This window comes from Akanthomyces muscarius, chromosome 5 (assembly GCF_028009165.1).
Source record: "Akanthomyces muscarius strain Ve6 chromosome 5, whole genome shotgun sequence".
NCBI classification, from domain to species: Eukaryota; Fungi; Ascomycota; class Sordariomycetes; order Hypocreales; family Cordycipitaceae; genus Akanthomyces; species Akanthomyces muscarius.
The window spans coordinates 1,298,756-1,313,772 of NC_079245.1; the positions used below are offsets into that span (position 1 = coordinate 1,298,756).

Here is a 15,017-nt window from a genome sequence, read left to right on the forward strand (position 1 = left end):
GACACGCAAAATTGCAGAGCGTAGCTGTCATGACGAAGAGATGGACCAGCCACGTCCGATCCCTTTCCGCAACTGTTAACTTATCCCGTCCAAGTGATCAGTTCAGCACGGCAACTGGCCGAGGAAGAGAATGGGCACCACCAGGAAAATTCTCATCGCCGGGCCCGGACCGTCGCTGTGCACATCTGAGACGCGCATCACCTATTATGGCATGGATCGCGGGCGCAGCCGCTACGTGACGCTCGGTGTGGCATCCGTGCCAAGAGTCTTTTCTTGCCGAAAAAAACGGCCCCCAGGCCCCCAACGCCACACAGTAATCGTCCGATCTAATGCCAACGGTTCCGAGATGCACTGCTCAGCTACGGCTGTGTACAGCTGCATAATTTCAGCCATCACTGTGAGACGCGGTGAGTCCCTAACGCCACACTTCCCTCTGCTACATAAACCGGGAGGCGAAAACAGTAAGCAATAATTAATCCTCGAGTGTGGATGCCGTACGATCAGTGACCAAGTTACCTGTCGAGAAGAGACATTGGGTGAATCCGCACCTCCAAAGGATCCCGTCTCACTAGAAGACGCAGCTAGACACATCTACGAGACACCTAGTGAAAGGAAATGTAAGAAGCGACTATTTCCGACTCCCGAAGTATAGAGAGATCATGATGCTACATGTGCTCATTATAACAGTATACAAATCGACAACGCTAATGGTAGTTTGCCGGAGAATACCGATGATCCGTGGGCTGCATACTCCACTCACAGCCTTGCTTTATTTCAAGTGTGCGGTTGTAAAATATTATGAGCTTGAAAATACGACCCCTTGTGGTAATGATTGGCTATTTCAGCTGTAACTCAACGGTCTCGTCCTATACCCGCTCCCCACACCGGGAGACCATGTCTCGGATCTCAGCAACCGACGATCCTTCTTATCGTGGCTGGCTGATGTGAAGCCGGCATATATTCGTGGCATGGTGCCCAAGTGCTGGTGCATATGCAGAAGTCCAGCGCCCAAGTAGCCTTGGCTTCTCTTGCAGCGCTTGGCTGTATGCCATTCCAGCGCTTTCCCATGTGCCGTGTCCCAGGTGTCCAACGGGTGGCGAAGCGCATTCAGTGGCTGGCTGATACGAAACTTACAGCCAGACATGCCAGTAAGGTTGGTAATTTTAATGCACTGACAACAATGGGCATGTGAGTCCTTGCTCATATTCAAGAAATCAGAACTCTTTTCAGGCCCAGAACCACATCCACGTTCAGCCAGCGGCCCTGGTACCAAATGCACTCCATGTCACCATAACGCTCAACGTACGCCTTCTCGTGCACCAGGCCCATTTCTGACAAAGTGATGTCGCAGATGCAGATTTTTCGTATCGTGTTCTTGGAGGTCGGCCCTTCGGGCTGTGAGCCGGCAAAGTGTTTTGCGAATGGTACCTCGAGGACCTCTGGTAGTTCTGGCATCTCTGCAAGCTCCTGCAGTCGTCCCGCGCTGAAGACGATGCCGTCCTCGCTGCTGATGAGCACCTTGCAGCGAATTTCTGGCGGTGGTGACGGTGAGCGCCCGAGAGCCGCACGCTTTGCAGCATAGTCCGCCATCTTGGCGGGAAAACCTCTCAAAGGAGGCTGCCTCGCTGGGCAGCCGAGAGTCTGCTTTCCCTCGTCGCTTTCTGTCATGTTAAGAGTAGGCGGCCGCCAGTCGGCCGGCATCCTTGTGAAGGCATCACGGTTCAGCCAGTCGCGCGGTCCAGCGAGAACCGGCCAGCTCCATTAGCGCTGAAGCTGAAGGCACAGGGTGTTTCACACCGTTCAGCGGGACCTAAGTTTGTGTTTCTGAAAAAAATCATTTACTGGGTATGTCCAAGAATAGAGGTTTCCGCGAGGAGGTGAAGTTGGGTCACTGAAGAGAGAGAGGTGAAGTGTTGGTGTAAGTAGAGAGTTGGGCGGTTAGCAGCAGGCTCCGGACACGGTGAAGTGGTACAGGCTTGCCCCGGCAAAGCGATCTGCCCTCAAGCGAGAGTCGGGTTTCGGCGCCTAGGAGTATTACAAGGAGAGGCTACAGTAGAGTGACTACCCTCTAAATAGATGTCAGAAAGGAGAGGCGCACGCTTACGCGGCCTTGGTGATAGCATATTCTGTGACCCTTCTCCAGGGATTCAAAGCGGCGCTTCAGCAATTGAGCAACCCGCTCACCTCGGCGCTGCAAGGATAGCTTCAGTCTTCTCTCCGTACCCCGAAAGGGTTTTTTTTATTCTTTGTTTTTTCGTACTTTTCGCCGCCATATTTCGCAGGTGTGGGGAGATGGTTGACGAGCGGCAAGCTACGTGACGCCGCTCATCGCCTCGCTCCCACCAGGCTACGACGTATAGCCGACTGCAGATGGCACTTTTCTACGACGTCGCGAGAAAATTCAGTAACAATCACTACCTAACAACCGTTTATATCTTTCGTTGTAGAATTAGTTACTGGCCGGCTCAAAAATGGTAGATCATGGAGTTTTCCTGAAGTATGTGCTCGTTAATGCAAGCACGAGCTCTCATGCATATGCTGCTCACGCATTTGAGCTTAATGATGTACTACTCCCGAAGATAGGTTACGACCTCCTAAGCGCCAGGCAGAATGTCTTAGTTTGTATTCGCGGGCGCAGCCTGTATCCCACCGTGACCCTTCGACACCCATGTATTGAATGTCACCAGATGCGTAGCTGTGGAAGAGTGAGAATTTTCTCTGTTCTTCAATTGGCCGAAAAAGAAAGCGACCTTCTGCTCCAAGAGGGCTGGACATGGGTCTTTAAATCAGTACACGGAACTTGTGTATATAAACAGGATTCTCTGCCCTCGAGCTTTGAATCTGGATATTACGTGCAGCAAGTCTTTTACAGTGTTGACTGATTTCGTTTGAATACCTTATTCAACGCTCAAGATATATCCGTAAAAGCTCAAGACCTGATTTAGTCAAACAACATGGCTTCTTTAGAGACTTTGGGCGAGAAACTCACCTTTGGAATCGAGATTGAACTGTTGATTCGGCCAAAACAAAAGCTTCTTCCCACCCTTGAGATAAACGGATGGACTGAAAAGGCTAGTCGTGTCATCTGGAACGAGTGGAATGAAATGGAGAAAGAAATCGCCGCAATTCAGAAAAGCAGTAAGCGCGTCGCCGCCCAGGAGAAACTTTCCTACAGGACAGCATTCTCCAAAGTCAAGGAGGTTCGCCGAAGCCTGCACATAGCGTTGCGCGACATGCTCGTTGAAAAGCAAATCGGGGCCGGTCTTACTACGGTCAACTATGAGAAGTCGGCCAGTGTCGATGAGCCATCGCTCGACGAGTTACACGCCCACAAGCTACGCTTACATCGATGGACAGTGCTGACATGTCGTCTAGGGAGCGTTGAAATTGTTTCCCGATCAATTTCCGCCTCAAAGGAGTGGCAAGGCGAAAGTGATCATGTTTTCCAATTTATCAATGAGAATTTTGATATCTATCTGTCTACAGGCTGCTCAATGCATGTCCACGTCTCTCCAGCACCCTTAGAAAGCCATGTCTACAACTTGGGCCAGCTCCAGAGCATACTCAAAGCGACAGCGCTGTACGATAAGGCAATTACGAACGTCATGCCAGCGGACCGCAAGGAGAATCCATATTGCCAGCCTAATCTCGCACCTCGCCGAGAGAAGCGACACCAAAGCGAAAAGGACATCAACAATCACATTCGGGATGCATTTGAGCGAGTGGAGTCTCAAGGATGCAAAGGTCTTTTTGCCCCGTTTGATAATCTCCGTCCTATCCAGAAAAATCTCATTCAGCTGGTCTTCTTTGGAGAATCGCGCTATCTGTCCTGGAATTTTGCCCATCTCGCCGGTTCATGCGGAACGATTGAGTTTAGACGGCCTCCCGGCGTTCGGGATGCAGCGGCCGCAAAGCACTGGATCGCTTTCACGCTGGGATTCTTGTCTGTGCCTTGGCACTGGCACACACCTTTGATCCCAACTCGAAGACGCACGCCACCGTCGAGGACCTACTTGAGCTGATTGAGACGGGCCATAGCACTCTGCCCAGCTACTGTCAGGGAGCACTGAACCCTGCTCTGTTGCAGGTGGACAGCTCTTCGCCTCATCGTTACTCGGGCGCCGAATTGACGGCGATTAAAAGGAAGAAGGACGCAAAGAAGGACAAACGGAGCAACTTTGTTGAAAAGGTTAGTCAGTTGTTGCGGTCGGTGCATCGCCGGATTTAACTAACAGCCTCCTCTATAGCTACGCTCCCAACCCAACAGCCCGGCTCACGATTGATACCGACATAGCAGTCATGTTGACCGCTGTGGATATACTGACATCTGCTGTCTTGTCCTGTTTGTTCTTGTTCTTTTCTGATGCTTCTGCTCTGTCTCTACTGTTCTGTCTTCGTGCTTACGTCATATTCTTTCACATCTCTTTGCTCTGTCTGTGTTCAGTTCTGCTGTACTTTTCGTTATCATCTGTCTAGTAGAATAAATCTCATTCGCAGTATTCATTTGTACTGTGCTTTCGATATTTCCGTGGCAAACAAAGACGTCCTGGCTAGGAACATCTTACTCTTCTCGGAAAACTAAATCTTTGCCGTCATGGACTGCGTTGAACTTGCTAAACAAACCGCGCATACCTGACCGCATCACTGCAATCGTCTTGGACGGGTCGTTCTCGCCAAACGTTATTTCAAACCTCTCATGCTCATCGCATCGGAATACGTCATCAAATACCTTCGGACTTTTAGGTTTCTGCGGGTTGATTCTAGGATATTGCTGTTCCAATATTTCGACGACCATTCTAGAATGCACCATGAGACGGCTCCCCAGATCGGCGCTGTACTCGCAGTACGCTGGCCCCTGGATGACTTCCCAATGCACTCGGAACCAAAGATTGTGCAGTTCATGACGGCAACAGCGCTCTTGAACCAAATCATACAGAGGCCCCATACGTACAGCCCCAGATGTCGGCGAAGACGACTGCATAGCGACGACTGCGCCTTTGACGACGACGACATAGTTGCCATTCAAATACCTACCGTTGAGCTTCTCCTGGCTCCAGAGGTAGCCCAGCTGGCGTATAGGGGGCCGCGTGACCAGCATGCGGCGCCAGCTCGCACCGCGTCGAAAGAATCGCTCCCTGAAAGGCTGCACATAGGCGTCTTCGGGAAGATCAACCGGAATACTTCTCATGAAACCGTTGCCATCCAGCTTCTCCTCGCGCGGGTTCGGTGTCCAATGCAGCGCCATGAAGGAGTTGGCTGCACGAAAGTAGGCCTTCTGGTGCGTTTCAAAGAAGCACGGCGAGAAGTACTTGACGAGCAGCGGGTTTCGTGTGAGCGACGGAAGTGCCTCCGTCAGCTTGCCCAGGTCCTCGGTGGCGCCGTCGACGAGGTCATCAGCGCCCTGCCGGTCGATGAGCGGCATCGCGGTACTTCGATGCGTATCGCCGGGTACTGGCTGGAAACAGAGTTTCTGCTGAAGTGTAGGTGATGTGGTGATGAGATCACGCCATGCTTTGCTCACGCGCTGTGCTGACACGAGCAGTGTAACCATGTCCGTTTGCCAGAGGATGGCTTCATGCAGCTCGGGCAGGGCGAAAACCGCGGCAACAGCCATGGCGAGTGGTGTCTGGATCGCCGAACGGATACTGGAATATCACGGCAGCCAGTACTGGATGGAGGAAGCATTTAGCATCATCGCCACGCTTGCGCCATGAATGTTTGCTGTTTACTGTTGGGTGCGGGTGCCTGGTGGAAGCGCGCGCGTCGAGCTTGGGAGGGGCCATGCATTTTGGCCGCGGCCCACCACTTGGTTGGCAACACAGCGTGGTTTGTTACTTGCAGAATCGTGCAGTTCAGTAGTATATCATGAGCTGCATATAATGGACTGACGAGGGGAGAATAGGCGACTACTTGAAATAAAATCTTTCGCGGCGTTTTACAGGGAACTGAGTCCTTGATCAGTGGCCTTGTAGGTATCATCAATGCGCCCGGGCGATTGTCAGATGGTCACTGCAGGACTTTTCCAACGAGAAGAAATCATATTTTTTGGGTGCGTAATCTGTTTAACGCTACACAATGGAGCTTGCCATGGGCATCGGGCCCTACATTGTACCATTCCATAGCTTAACCATCATTATGCTGGCAATGTACACCACTGGCGAAGCCTAACGAGAAGCGCCACAAGAAAGTTTTTTTTTATTTCCGCAATGTCATCAACCCATCCGTGTAAGCTTTGGATTCAGTGCACGAGAGAAGAGAAAATAGTGACGTTGTGTTTCCGACCTAAGCGAGACACGACATCAGCTCGTGCGCCCGCCCACGTCGTTGTCTGCCTGATGACGGGACTCGTCTAAGGCTCGGATCCGACGAATGCGACTTGACACAACGTCCTTGTGACCCGAAAACGTCGCCTCTTGCCGACTCCGAGGCATTTTTGGTGCTTGATTTATGAGATGAAAATAAAAATAACAACAGCGCGGCGCCCCGGGTTTCTGCCATCGGAAGCTGAGGCTGTTACTGCGGCCGCCAGGGCTGAAGCCTCCAGGAAGCCCATTCGCCCAGCCCACCACGGCTGTCCTAAAGCGATCTGCCCTACAGAAGTGACAGCGGGACGGTAATTTTCAAGTCTAAACCCAAAAGGAAGACGCTATGCGAATCCTTCGACAAGCTGCAAGCAGCAGCCGAAGACAAAGAGGTAGGACGGCAGGCGAACACGCGTGCGTAAGTGCCTCCACGACCCGAGAGACTTTTGCGAGATGGGTTTGCTGCGCGCATGTAAAGCGGAAGCAGTGCGAAGCTGCTAAAATATAAAGCATGGCAATTTCTCGCATTGGAGTATTCTATCGTGCAACGTCTCCGTAAACAGTCTCTCTGCACCAGCACCATGACTCCCTCGCAACAGTCCACCCAAACAGGCATCTTGGCCATCATGCCCAAGCTATACAGCCCCATCGGCTTCACCAAGGGATACAACTTTGTCCTCTGGTTCGTATTCTCCGGGGGTATGCTAGGGTTCTGCCTCGCACGGCTGATGTATCTCGACTTTTACGGCGTCTTTTGCTCTCCGGATGATTCTTCCGCGAACCATGCCGCGCCCGGGGAATGCTACTGGTACAACACCTACAACGTATACCGTGTCGGCATCAAGATGCATCTATACACCATTATTCCAGCAGGTGTCTTGGCTTGCGTTCAGTTTGTGCCCGTTGTTCGCCACAAGTTGATCCTGCTTCATCGCATCAACGGATACATTACGCTGCTCTTGAGTCTCGTTGGTGTCGCGGGTGCGTTCATGATCGCGCCGGTGGCATTTGGCGGCGATCTCGCGATTCGAGGCGCCGTTGGTCTTCTTGCCATTATCTTTGTTGGATCCCTCTCTTTGGCATACTACTACATCAAACGGCTTCGAGTCGATCTACACCGTGCTTGGATGTTGCGAGCTTGGTTTTACGTACGTCGGTATCTAGTATAGTGCGTTTTATTTTTCGAGTCGAGGCTAAAGTTATGGTGTAGGCTGGCTGCATCGTGACTGTCAGGATCATAATGGTCATCACAGCCATACTCATCTCCTCGGGCGATGGCAAAGGTGGCTTCTTCCAGCCGAAAGCTTGTCGAGAGCTGGCTAGCTATCTAAACAGCACTTTACTTTTACAGGAATATCCAGATTGCACGTCTCTTGACGCCTGGGTCTTGGTCAAGGCCGATCTCACTGCAGACGGACCTGAGCATCAAAGTGCTGCGCTAGACGTGGGTTTCGGGATGGCTACCTGGATAGCAATTGCCATTCATGCCATTGGCGTCGAGTTCTACGTGAGTTATGCAAATCTCCGCGCTTTGCTCATCATCTCGTTCCTGGACTAACACGATCTTAGCTTCAACTTACACCCGGCGAGACTCGGCGCCTCCGCGAGCTATCCCACCAGCGCCAGGCGCAGGCTAACGTTAGTCTTCAAGCTTCATCAAAAACCATCGTTACCGACAGCGAGAGAAATAATATTTGACTTGCTGCGGCAACCACAACTTCGTCGTCCAATGATGGGGCCTTGGGCTGAATTGATAGGCTCTGGATTACTTGCCAGTCATTATACTGTACTCCAGTGTCTTGCATCGTCCTTTCCTGCTGTTCCGATACGGTCGTTTGCCAGCATAATTGGGCGTTTTTTCTTCTGCATTTCTAATCTGTCTTCTTTCTTTGAAAACTTACGAATTCCAATTGGCGCATTTCTGTCGAGTGCAACGGGTACAATGTCCACCACCACGTTGCTCTGGTGCTGTACCCGACAACTGCCGCACCTAGCTCCACCACTCTGAGAGGCGTAAATAGAAGATCGATTCCGGGGCAGCTTTATATGCAGCCACCCATCCCAAACATCATATATCTCCAAGCATCATATTTATAGACTCAAACCGCCATGGAGAACAGCACCGTTCCCGCACACCATCTTCGAGAGACGAGGTATCCAGATACATTTCAGGAGCATGATTTCGACGTAAAGAACTTTCAGTTCACGTCTGGCGAGTCTTTGCCCACCCTGCGACTTCATTGCCGCACTCTTGGATCGCCAAGCGTTGACTCGAGAGGTCGCACCACCAATGCAGTCCTGATCCTGCATGGCACTGGCGGCGCAAGCACCCAGTTTATCCAGGATATGTTTGCCGGCCAGTTGTTTGGGCCTGGTCAGCTCCTCGATGCGTCCAAGTACTACATCATCTTGCGAGATGGGATCGGCCACGGAAAGTCGAGTAAGCCGAGCGATGGCCTCCGCGCTCAATTTCCTAAATATGGCTATCGCGACATGGTCGAGGCGGACCATTTACTATTAACCCAGCACCTGGGCATCAATCACCTACGGCTCGTCATGGGCACTTCCATGGGCGGGATGCAGAGCTGGCTCTGGGCCGCCCTGTTTCCCGACTTTATGGACGCAGCCATGCCGCTGGCGTCGCTGCCCGCCCAGATTGCCGGCCGCAACCGCATGTCGCGCAAGATGATCATGAACGCCATCCAGTCGGACCCCGAGTACAAAAAGGGCAACTACGGCGCGCAGCCGGTCCACGGCCTCACGTCTGCCATCAACGTCCTGCTGTGGATGTCGTCGGTGCCCCTGCAGTGGCAGAAGGAGGCGCCGACGCGCGACGCCGCCGATGCGTTTCTGGACGAGCGCGTCGCGCGGATGCTGCAGACGACGGACGCAAACGACTTCCTGTACCAGATCCGCTCGTCGAGCGACTACGACCCCGCGCCGCTCCTGGACAGGATCAGGGTGCCGCTGGTGGCGGTCAACTCGGCCGACGACCAGATCAACCCGCCGGAGCTGGGGCTGCTGGAGGCGGGCATCGAGAAGGTTGCAAGAGGCAGAGCAGTGGTTCTGCCGATTAGTGACGAGACGCGCGGTCATGGGTCACACACAATCGCTAAGCTCTGGAAACATGAGCTGGAGTCTTTACTATCCATGTCTGAGACCACAAAGTAATGGGCATTGGGGTGTCTACAATACTCTTCTTGCGCTGGACACTATGCAAGGAATACGATAGTGTCAGACATGGCGAATACATAGAAATCGATCTGATACATACACCATTCTGTACAATTTGAAAACTTTCGGAGATGAGATCCTAATACGCCTCACGTCCTCCAAAGCATGGTTCCTTGCGGCACCTGCGCCACACTACTGCAGTGCCGGTACCTTTTCGCCGCTCGACGGCGTTCGGAGAAACGGCTCCAGAGGAAATACTTGATTCTCCGCCCTGACTCCCGCAAAAACGCGATCCCACAGCTTCTGCAGCGGCTGGGGCGTCTTCCACGCGCGCTCCTCGTCCCGCAGCCAGAGCCGGATTAGGTGACGCCTTTTCATCTCTTGTCAGCAAAGCTGTCCCGCTTTCTCGCTGCTCTACCTGCTTCGAGGCAATCACGGGCCACTACTTACTGCTTCTCGGCAGAGTCTTTAAACGACCCGCGCGCGTGAAAGATGCTCAGGTTGTTGACAAACTGAATGTCGCCCGCCTGGAACTCGAGCGCCACCGCGCTCTTCTCGGCCGTAAAGTGCAGCGCGTCGAGCGCCTCGGCCTGCGCCTCCGTGATGGGCGGTATGTCGGCGCTGCGCGGCAGGCCCCAGTAGCCGGTAAAGGACCGTCGGGCGTACTGGATGATGAGCCGCTCCGGGGCGTCGCCCTCGGCGGGCTGGTGGTAGAGCAGCGGCCGCGCAGAGTAGCCCGGCTTGCCGTTTTTGCCGAATCTGCAATACCGAAATGTCAGGCCCACCACAGTCTTGACTCGAAAACAGGGCAACTCTTCTTTTTTGAAGAACTCACTCGTCAATGTTCCAGGGCTCAGAGAGCGTCTTGATCAGGTCCGGCCGCGTCGCCGCCAGCTGGTTGTACACGTGCCAGCTGCTGGCCAGGTAGCTCTCGCCGCCCTCGGCCGCCTCGGCGAGGGCGAAGAGCGCAATGACGTCGCCGACGTCGGTGTGGAAGACCTGCTTCTCCGTCGTGTATGCCGGCGCGCCAATCTTGTGCGGGTCAACGGTCGCCGTCAGGTCCTTGATGTGCGCGAGGGCCACGTCGGCGGGCCTGCCGCCAAAGCTGCTGTCCTGGCGGCCGCGGGTCGGCGCGACGTGCGCGGCGAGCCCCGCGTAGATGGCGATATTGTCCTCGCGCGTGTACTTTTCGACAGGAATGCCGCGCACGACTTTGAAGCCGTGGCCGTCGTGAATCTCCCGGGAGACGTCGCGCAGGACGGCGTGCAGCGACGGCAGGGGAAAGGTGTCTTGTGTAATCTCGCCGAGAGGCTTTTCAAGGTCTTTTGCAAACGTAAGCCCAGGTGTTTCTCAGTCTCTCCTCCGGATTGATGGCGGAGCTTACTCTTGAAGTGATTCAGGGCGCTGTCAATCTCGGCAATGTCGCTCTCGGTCAGTCTATACCACCACTGGTATTTGTCTGATACGGTGGCGCCATGCCACACAAGCTCAGACTCGAGCTTTTTCGGAAAGCCGTCTGGAAGCGACTTTGCTCGCTTCTCATCGTCCACGTGCCGCTTTGCTCGAGCTTGATATGTGTCCCAGTTTGGCGCATACGCAATATCCGGCTGCCCGACCGGGCCGGCAGCAAAGGTAGGTTGCAAGGTAGCAGCTGCAGCCATTGTTGGTAATTTCTAAATAGTTTCAATAAATTGCGGCGAGCAGATGAGTTAGATTAGATGCAGCACCTCGATGGTAGGTTTGCGAGGTAAACTATATAAGCACCGTCGCTCACATTGCGGGATGCGATGGCGCGATTACGCAATATGCGGCAACCACCAGAATGGATGCGCAACGATTCGCTGATAACGACCGTCAACGTGGACTAAAATTCGCCATATGGCAGTTTACAAATCAAGAATGACGCAAATGGGCCGGTTTCGCTTCCCCGCATTCTCTGCGCTGTAGATAGGAATATGTTTGCCATCAAGGCCGCGGGCACCCGAGCGTCAGAGACCTACATGCAGCCGGATGCTTTCTCGCGAGCAAACCATCTTTTCGCTCATAAAAATTCACAATGCAAAGCTGGACAGACTTCTAGTTAATTTGATCTTTTTAATTGATATCCCGTGTTTCTTTACTAAGCTCGTGTGTGTGGCGCTATATATATCTTGATGTCGTGTTGTATGTGTTACAAAGAGATGTCCTATTCAAATGCATCGCCATATCATATTGCCGCTCAAGGAGTCTGGTCCCCGTCGTACCTCCTGGTAGCTCTCTTCTGCTGTTTGGCCAAGCGAGCACTCCTGCGAGTGTTTCTGACAGAAGGCGACACCACGTTTGCATTCGCGGCCGCTTTTTCGCCGTTGGCACCACCTTTGGTCCTTTTCGGCCGTGACTCCAAAGTCGCTGCATTGGCTTCTCGTCGTCTCTTCTTCGTCTCAGTCATTTCTTCCCTGCGAACACGCTCCGCCTCCTTTTTCTGCTTGCACATTTCAACCTCAAAGAGACGGATCTCGCGGATGGCCCATTAACTTGACGTTGTTGGTAGTAGACAGCCATTCGCGCGCTATGATACTGTTCTATCTACTGGACAAGCTCATGAACTCTCTTGTTGCTTGCATCCCGTTCATTCTGGGCCGCTTGTAGTAACCTGTCAAGCCGGCTCGTTTTGGTGGCAGGATTTGACTACCTAAAGTAATTTCGCCGTCTTTTTTCGGTGAGCAGCCTCCAGGACTTACGGAAGCGCGGTTCCAAGTCTTCTGCATCGGCGTTCACATGCTCCAAATACCACTTCTCAAAGTTGACATATTCGAGCCAATTGGTCCAGGCATCCTGTTAGCGTAGATTCTTTCGTAATTGCAGACGTCGACCAAAACGGTCGGGCTTGAAACGCGTTTCTACTGCGTCCTTGTAAGTGGAGAACGATTGGCCGTCAGGTATCTGCCGAAGTCTGGGCATGCTTCCCAGAGAAAGACCAGAGGGTTGGTTGAATGAAGGCGGGGATAGCACCCTGTGTGAACCGATATCTTCATGTTTGCGCGTGTACGCCTCAATGTATTTAGAACACTCCTCCTCACTTTCGCCCAGGCCGCGGTTAAACCACTGCGATTTGCAATTCCGTCTTTCAAGGACGAAGAAGCTCGAATAACAATCGTAGATGGGATAACGAGTCGCTTATTCCCCCACCCGTTAAATAGACTGTTGCGCATCGGCCCCATCCATCGCCATCTGCGACCCGCTCGCTACCCGTCTTCACAACCCTAAGAGGTAGTTCCGTGCAGAGTGTGCCTACAGTATCCGTTTGTAAACACAGTACATCGTGCTATTGCTGTATCGACATGTTTTGCCCCCAATTCATCAACCTGCAGGCCAGTCACGTTCTTTTCGTAGACCTGACACGCATGTCAGCAGTCAGAGCTGTTGTCAACGCCGCAAAATAGCTCCAGAAGCGAGCAGCCACCACGTTTGCCTCAACCAATCAGCAGGCCTACCAGGTTTTGGAAGCCTTCGGGGCCTCTCCGGAGCAAAACAATTATCGTACACGCGGCATTTCAGTGTGTGGGGATCTAACTTTGTAGCATCGCGGAAGCAGAACCAGCCCATCATTGCAAGTATTTTACGGGACGAATTTTTACTTGCTCTTGAATATCGATTTGCCCATTCTCATTGTATGCTGGTCTAATTCTGTAGCGTCGCTAAATAAAGAAACAGTCTCTTCTTCCTAGAAATGACAATATTGCACACATCACACCTCATCTTGGCACTCGCCATTGACCATCCAACGCTGAAAACAAAAGCCCCTTGCAAAACCAAATCTTCCATTCAGGGCAGCCGGTTATACGAGTTTGAACCTCTTCCAGTCAACGACAGTCGCGTAGGAAGCGGCGGCAGCGGCCTCTCGCCCCGCGGGTACGTCCTCTCCGCCGCTGCAGTAGGCACGGGCGACAGCACCACCACCGCTGGCGGCGGCACCGGCCGTCTGGCGAAGGACGTTGTCTGCTGCATCTGGCTCGTCGTCGTCGGCGAGGGCCTGCTTCTGCTGCCGTCCTGCTGCGGAAACGGCCTGGAGATGGCCCGCTGCGGCGTCAGGTTCTTGTTTCGGCTGGTGAAGATGTTGTTGGCCGAGGGCTTGCGCTTGTAGTAGTAGAAGATGGCGGCGCACAGTATGGCCGCTGCCAAGGCTGTTTTTCATGTTAGCCAGACAGACACTGACAACGACTAAATGTGAGTTCTTTTCTTACCTATACTTCCGATGACGATGCCGACTTCTGCGCCACGGCTTAGTCCCGGTGGCGTGGAGACGGGTGCCGGTGCGGAATCTGGCTGCTTCTCGGGCCGCTGAGAAGGCTGCACCAGGGAGAGGGATGTTTCGAGGGATTGCGTCGGTGTTGAGCTTGTCGTCGTCGTTGCCGTCGTCGGGTCTTGCTGGCCGTTGCGGGCAGCCTCAGACTGTGCAGGGGATGGCTGCTGAGTGCTCGTGCTTTGCGAAGTCGGCGTCGGTGACTGGGACGGCTTCTGTGCTAGTGGTGTGGTGGTGGTGGTGGTGGTGGTGGTTGGAGGAGCTACCACAGAGGGAAACAGTGTTGATGGTTTCTTCGCCGGTGGTGTTGATGTTGAGGTCTCGGGCTTGACCGTTTCTGCAGCGGGCGGTGGTGGTCCGACAAGGGTAATGAATCTTCGGTCATGGGCGATTGTGGATGACGGCGTGAGGCGTGGCGAGGGAGTGTCCGAGACGGCAGTCAGAATTTCGATTTCTTGCAGTGTATATTTCCTGGCCGCAATGGAGATGCGCTCCTTTGACTTGATCGACACCAAGCTTTCTGCCTCGTCCGTGTCCTGCCCCTCCGTTGCAATGCCGTCCCCCTCGCGTCGGTGATTGGGGCTTTCTGATTGAGTGTTGGAGCGCATTGCGGGCTCGTGGTCGGCGGTAGAGGATTCCGACATTAGGCTGGTTCAATTTAGCATAAATCTCAGGACCAAAGTCACCAAGTTGCATACCTTTTCTTGGTGGGCATGTTCATGATCATGTTGGTGTAAGTCGCTTGAAGAACACTAGTTGTCCACGAACCAGGATTTGGAGAAACAATTATAATATATTTTGACGACTCAGCTATTGGATTGGATCGACACTATAGTAATGCGAGGTTCTGAAAGGTAAATCTGCCGGTCATGTTCATCTTGAAACGTTTTTCGGACACCATGATAAGCCAGAAAGCTTGGTACTGGAGGCCCCTCCCCCCGTCCAAGAGTCTGCAGTTGCGGGAGCGTCTTGGCTCTGTATGAGAGAAATTGCGTTTCAAAGGCTACACTTTGGAACTTCTCTTTGGAGTTTCTGGAATTCCCTGGCCCACACGGAGCTTTTACTGGGCACCTTGTTCTCTTGGGTCCATGTGGTTGAAACACAATCGCTCCATCGCGTGGCGACCCTGGGCTAGCTGGGGCTAGCTGGGGCTACCCTAGGCGTCACAGATAGGGTTTCACGATCGCATCTTGAATCAGCGAGCAAAGGACGAACTCAAATACTGTCACTGTTCGCCCTAAGACAGAGTGCAGGCAGAG

General features: G+C 53.2%; 8 protein-coding genes across 8 annotated transcripts; 4 read left to right on the forward strand and 4 right to left on the reverse strand.

The window, feature by feature from the left end:
• Positions 1-130: 130 nt before the first annotated feature.
• Positions 131-708, forward strand: LMH87_009714 (uncharacterized protein; the record flags this gene model as incomplete). Its single annotated transcript, XM_056196760.1, has 3 exons — positions 131-407; positions 607-617; positions 688-708. The coding sequence occupies 3 exons, from the start codon at positions 131-133 to the stop codon at positions 706-708; spliced, it is 309 nt and encodes a 102-aa protein (XP_056053875.1).
• Positions 709-1,206: 498 nt separating this feature from the next.
• On the reverse strand, positions 1,207-1,668 carry LMH87_009715 (uncharacterized protein; the record flags this gene model as incomplete). The annotated part of the gene is made up of 1 exon (XM_056196761.1): positions 1,207-1,668. One exon carries the CDS (start codon positions 1,666-1,668, stop codon positions 1,207-1,209), a length of 462 nt encoding a protein of 153 aa, XP_056053876.1.
• A 1,286-nt stretch (positions 1,669-2,954) lies between these two features.
• LMH87_009716 (uncharacterized protein) lies at positions 2,955-4,022 on the forward strand (the record flags this gene model as incomplete). The annotated part of the gene is made up of 1 exon (XM_056196762.1): positions 2,955-4,022. The coding sequence occupies one exon, from the start codon at positions 2,955-2,957 to the stop codon at positions 4,020-4,022; it is 1,068 nt and encodes a 355-aa protein (XP_056053877.1).
• A 539-nt stretch (positions 4,023-4,561) lies between these two features.
• On the reverse strand, positions 4,562-5,614 carry LMH87_009717 (uncharacterized protein; the record flags this gene model as incomplete). Its single annotated transcript, XM_056196763.1, has 1 exon — positions 4,562-5,614. The coding sequence occupies one exon, from the start codon at positions 5,612-5,614 to the stop codon at positions 4,562-4,564; it is 1,053 nt and encodes a 350-aa protein (XP_056053878.1).
• Positions 5,615-6,883: 1,269 nt separating this feature from the next.
• On the forward strand, positions 6,884-8,000 carry LMH87_009718 (uncharacterized protein; the record flags this gene model as incomplete). The annotated part of the gene is made up of 3 exons (XM_056196764.1): positions 6,884-7,450; positions 7,513-7,809; positions 7,872-8,000. The coding sequence occupies 3 exons, from the start codon at positions 6,884-6,886 to the stop codon at positions 7,998-8,000; spliced, it is 993 nt and encodes a 330-aa protein (XP_056053879.1).
• Positions 8,001-8,411: 411 nt separating this feature from the next.
• On the forward strand, positions 8,412-9,473 carry LMH87_009719 (uncharacterized protein; the record flags this gene model as incomplete). Its single annotated transcript, XM_056196765.1, has 1 exon — positions 8,412-9,473. The coding sequence occupies one exon, from the start codon at positions 8,412-8,414 to the stop codon at positions 9,471-9,473; it is 1,062 nt and encodes a 353-aa protein (XP_056053880.1).
• A 195-nt stretch (positions 9,474-9,668) lies between these two features.
• LMH87_009720 (uncharacterized protein) lies at positions 9,669-11,137 on the reverse strand (the record flags this gene model as incomplete). Its single annotated transcript, XM_056196766.1, has 4 exons — positions 9,669-9,846; positions 9,927-10,235; positions 10,312-10,798; positions 10,861-11,137. 4 exons carry the CDS (start codon positions 11,135-11,137, stop codon positions 9,669-9,671), a joined length of 1,251 nt encoding a protein of 416 aa, XP_056053881.1.
• A 2,143-nt stretch (positions 11,138-13,280) lies between these two features.
• LMH87_009721 (uncharacterized protein) lies at positions 13,281-14,485 on the reverse strand (the record flags this gene model as incomplete). The annotated part of the gene is made up of 3 exons (XM_056196767.1): positions 13,281-13,639; positions 13,700-14,406; positions 14,457-14,485. The coding sequence occupies 3 exons, from the start codon at positions 14,483-14,485 to the stop codon at positions 13,281-13,283; spliced, it is 1,095 nt and encodes a 364-aa protein (XP_056053882.1).
• Positions 14,486-15,017: the final 532 nt, after the last annotated feature.